At 36.6% G+C, this 3,385-nt stretch overlaps 1 protein-coding gene across 1 annotated transcript; it reads left to right on the forward strand.

The window, feature by feature from the left end:
- The first annotated feature begins 340 nt into the window (after positions 1 to 340).
- LOC111801593 (probable zinc transporter 10) lies at positions 341 to 2,788 on the forward strand. The gene is made up of 3 exons (XM_023685624.1): positions 341 to 998; positions 1,090 to 1,239; positions 2,404 to 2,788. The coding sequence occupies exons 1-3, from the start codon at positions 426 to 428 to the stop codon at positions 2,707 to 2,709; spliced, it is 1,029 nt and encodes a 342-aa protein (XP_023541392.1). The 5' UTR covers positions 341 to 425; the 3' UTR covers positions 2,710 to 2,788.
- Positions 2,789 to 3,385: the final 597 nt, after the last annotated feature.

Consider the following 3,385-nt stretch of genomic DNA (forward strand, 5'->3'; position numbering starts at 1 on the left):
AAATCACCACACCTAAATGGGTAAAAGTTTTCTATTTATAATCATTTACAGAATCAAATAAACAGCCCGTCAAAAAAATTTGTTCTTCAATTATATTTCTCTCCATTTTTCAAAAAAAAAAAAAAAAAAAAAAAAAAAAAAAAAAAANAATGAACTAAAACTTTGTTTATAATTCTTTTGTTAATCAATTGAACTTATGAATGGGGCCATTGAGATGTAGTTGAATTAAAAAGAAAGATAGCATATGATAGCAACAAGATTAGAAACGTTTTATTTAAAATACCCTTTGGAGGGTTGATGAGAGAATCTCCTTCTTGGAATTTGCATATAAATAATAACCTCTCTTTCTGCAATTTCCACAACTCAAGGAAATTGAGATATCAACATAGAGAAAAGGGTAAGAAACTCAAACCCAATTCAAGTCAATGGCATCCACTTCACTTTTCAAGTTCTTCTCCATCTCCTTCTTTCTCTTTTCTCTTCTCACAACCCAAGCTGTTTCACAATCTAATGAATGTGAAACAACAACCAATGCATGCACCAATAAAGAAAAGGCGTTACGACTCAAAATCATCGCCATTTTCTCGATCCTCATTGCGAGTGTGATCGGCGTTTGTTTACCTCTCTTCACTCGATCGATCCCGTCGTTGCACCCTGATAGAAACATGTTCATCATCCTCAAAGCCTTCGCGGCTGGCATCATTCTCGCCACTGGTTTCATGCATGTTCTACCTGATTCCTTCGACATGCTTTGGTCGAATTGTTTGAAAGAGAATCCATGGCATAAGTTTCCCTTTTCGGGTTTCGTTGCCATGATGTCGGCGATCCTTACGCTCATGGTCGATTCCATGGCTACGAGTTTGTATACCAAGAAACATACCGAGGTTATGCCTGAGAATTCTCAAGGAGGAGATCAAGAGTTGCCTATAATTATTACTAGTGACAACAAAGAAATTAGTTCTGGTTCTCAACTATTACGTTACCGGGTGATTGCCATGGTGAACATTTTCTTTCCCTTTCATTTCATTTTTCTTTTAATCACGAGGCTGTAGATTTGAATCTTCATCTCCATTCAAAACGTCTTATTAGGTTTTGGAATTGGGAATCGTGGTTCACTCGGTTGTGATTGGTCTATCACTTGGAGCCACAAACGACACATGCACAATCAAGGGCCTAGTGGCTGCTCTTTGTTTCCATCAAATGTTTGAAGGGATGGGTCTTGGTGGCTGCATTCTTCAGGTGATTAGCTACTACTTGTTTAACCCTTGTTTTATAAATTACTAGCTTTTGTGGTCTCAATGTGATCGATTATTGGCCATATCATTTTTCGATAGTTTTTTATGTCGTGTTTCCATGATTATCATTAATGTTCAAAGTCGATGCCCTTGTGAACCATTAGTTGACGAAAACGTCCCTCATAGGGTCATTATCGGGTCATTATCTAAATGATGACTTTTTTTCCATCCATTTATATGGTGATTATATTGACTAAAGGAGACAAATCAAAGCAAAGATCAATTGATCATGACTTATATTCATGATAGTCATTTTAGTTTTAATTTGGTTCACATATTTTTCAAAATTGATTATGAGAGATTGTATTTATATTATTTCCTTCTTATTTTAGTTTTAATTTGGTTCACGTATTTTAAAAAAAAAAAAGATTTTTGTGGCTATTTGTAATGACCTAAGCCTACCACCAGTAGATATGGATTTTTCCGTATCGAGTTTTTCCTCAAAGTTTTTAAAACGTGTCTATTAGATTGAGGTTTCCACACCCTTATAAGAAAAATGTTTTGTTCCTCTCTCCAACCGATGTGAGATCTCACAATCCACCCCTTTGAGGCCAGCATTCTTGCTGGTAGTCGTTCCCCTCTCCAATCGATATGGGATCTCACAATAAACCCTCCTTTGAGGCCCAGAGTCACTGGCACTCGTTCTTCTCTCTAATGGATGTGTGATCACACAATTCACCCCTCTTCATGGCCCAACATCCTCGCTGACACAATGTCGGTGTCTGCCTCTAGTACCATTTCTAACCACTCAAGCCCACCGCTAGAAGATATTATTCTCTTTGGGCTTTCCCTTTCAGATTTCCTTTCAAAGTTTTTAAAACCCGTCTTTTAATGAGAAGTTTTCAAACCCTTAAAATAATGTTTCGTTTCCCTCTCCAATCAAGTGGAATTTCACACTATCCTTCTTAATTTCAATAAAATAAAAGGACAAGCTACATTTATCTCATTATCATACTCCGTTTTTCGAAATACTTTGATTTCTATATTATTTTCAATCCTAAACGACTCGTTATCAACCAACCGAGCCAAACTAACGCAATCCCAAAACCCTAGTAACCCTAAATTTCGACTCTAACTCGATTAGGATGGGAAAAAAAAAACATTGCAGGCAGAATATAAATGGATGAAGAAGGCAATAATGGCATTTTTCTTCTCGGTGACAACCCCATTTGGGATAGCCCTAGGAATAGGGTTGTCAAAGACATACAAAGAAAACAGCCCTAGTGCCTTAATCACTGTGGGGTTACTCAATGCTTCTTCAGCTGGCCTCCTCATCTACATGGCTTTGGTGGATCTTCTTTCAGCTGACTTTATGGGCCCAAAGTTGCAGGGCAGCATCAAACTTCAAGTCAAATCCTATATTGCCGTTCTCTTAGGTGCTGGTGGCATGTCTTTAATGGCGAAGTGGGCTTGACAACATGACTATCTTAGCCAATTACATTTGTCAATCTTTCAATTAATGTATCACTCTATAATTTCAACTCTTTCTGTTCTAAACTGATGATTTTTTTTCTTATGTTTTATTTCTTTTTTGTTGTGTTGTTAGGTTGTAATTAATTAGTACGATCTCTTTAATGATATGGTGTACTCTCTCGATTATAAAGTCACTTTTCGATGCCAAAGATGCTATATTTTTGTAACGCTCCAGGTTCATAATTTGAATCTTGAACATGAGTCATTAAAACAATATGATACGGTGAGATTCCACATCAGTTGGAGAGAAACGAAACTTTTGTTATAAGTTTGTGGAAACTTTTACGTAGCGGACAGGTTTTAAAAACATAGAGCAGAAGCTTTAAAGCGAAAGTTCAAAGAAGATAGTATTTGCTAGCGGTCGGCTTGGTCTATTACCATTCCCAATAAGATATGGTTGGGAGACGAACTAAGGTAGCAACAAGACGGCATGTGACACGTGAAGAAAGGAGAGGTGCATAAATAAAACAATACCACATTTATATAAGAGCTATACAAAGAATAGGATGTTTAAGAAAAGCTTAACCATATTTTTATAACGCTCCATGTTCAAAATTCGAATCTTGAACGTGAGTAACTAAATCAAAATGGTAATGTGAGATTTCACATCGGTTGGA

Source organism: Cucurbita pepo, chromosome LG09, assembly GCF_002806865.2.
Source record: "Cucurbita pepo subsp. pepo cultivar mu-cu-16 chromosome LG09, ASM280686v2, whole genome shotgun sequence".
Taxonomy (NCBI): domain Eukaryota; kingdom Viridiplantae; phylum Streptophyta; class Magnoliopsida; order Cucurbitales; family Cucurbitaceae; genus Cucurbita; species Cucurbita pepo.

Bases quoted from the DNA above. Each gene is read 5' to 3' on its own strand.
- LOC111801593 (XM_023685624.1), top strand. From the start codon at position 426: ATGGCATCCACTTCACTTTTCAAGTTCTTCTCCATCTCCTTCTTTCTC. The intron at 999-1,089 runs GTGAACATTTTC...ACGTCTTATTAG, and splicing joins GTTACCGGGTGATTGCCATG to GTTTTGGAATTGGGAATCGT. The intron at 1,240-2,403 runs GTGATTAGCTAC...AAAACATTGCAG, and splicing joins TTGGTGGCTGCATTCTTCAG to GCAGAATATAAATGGATGAA.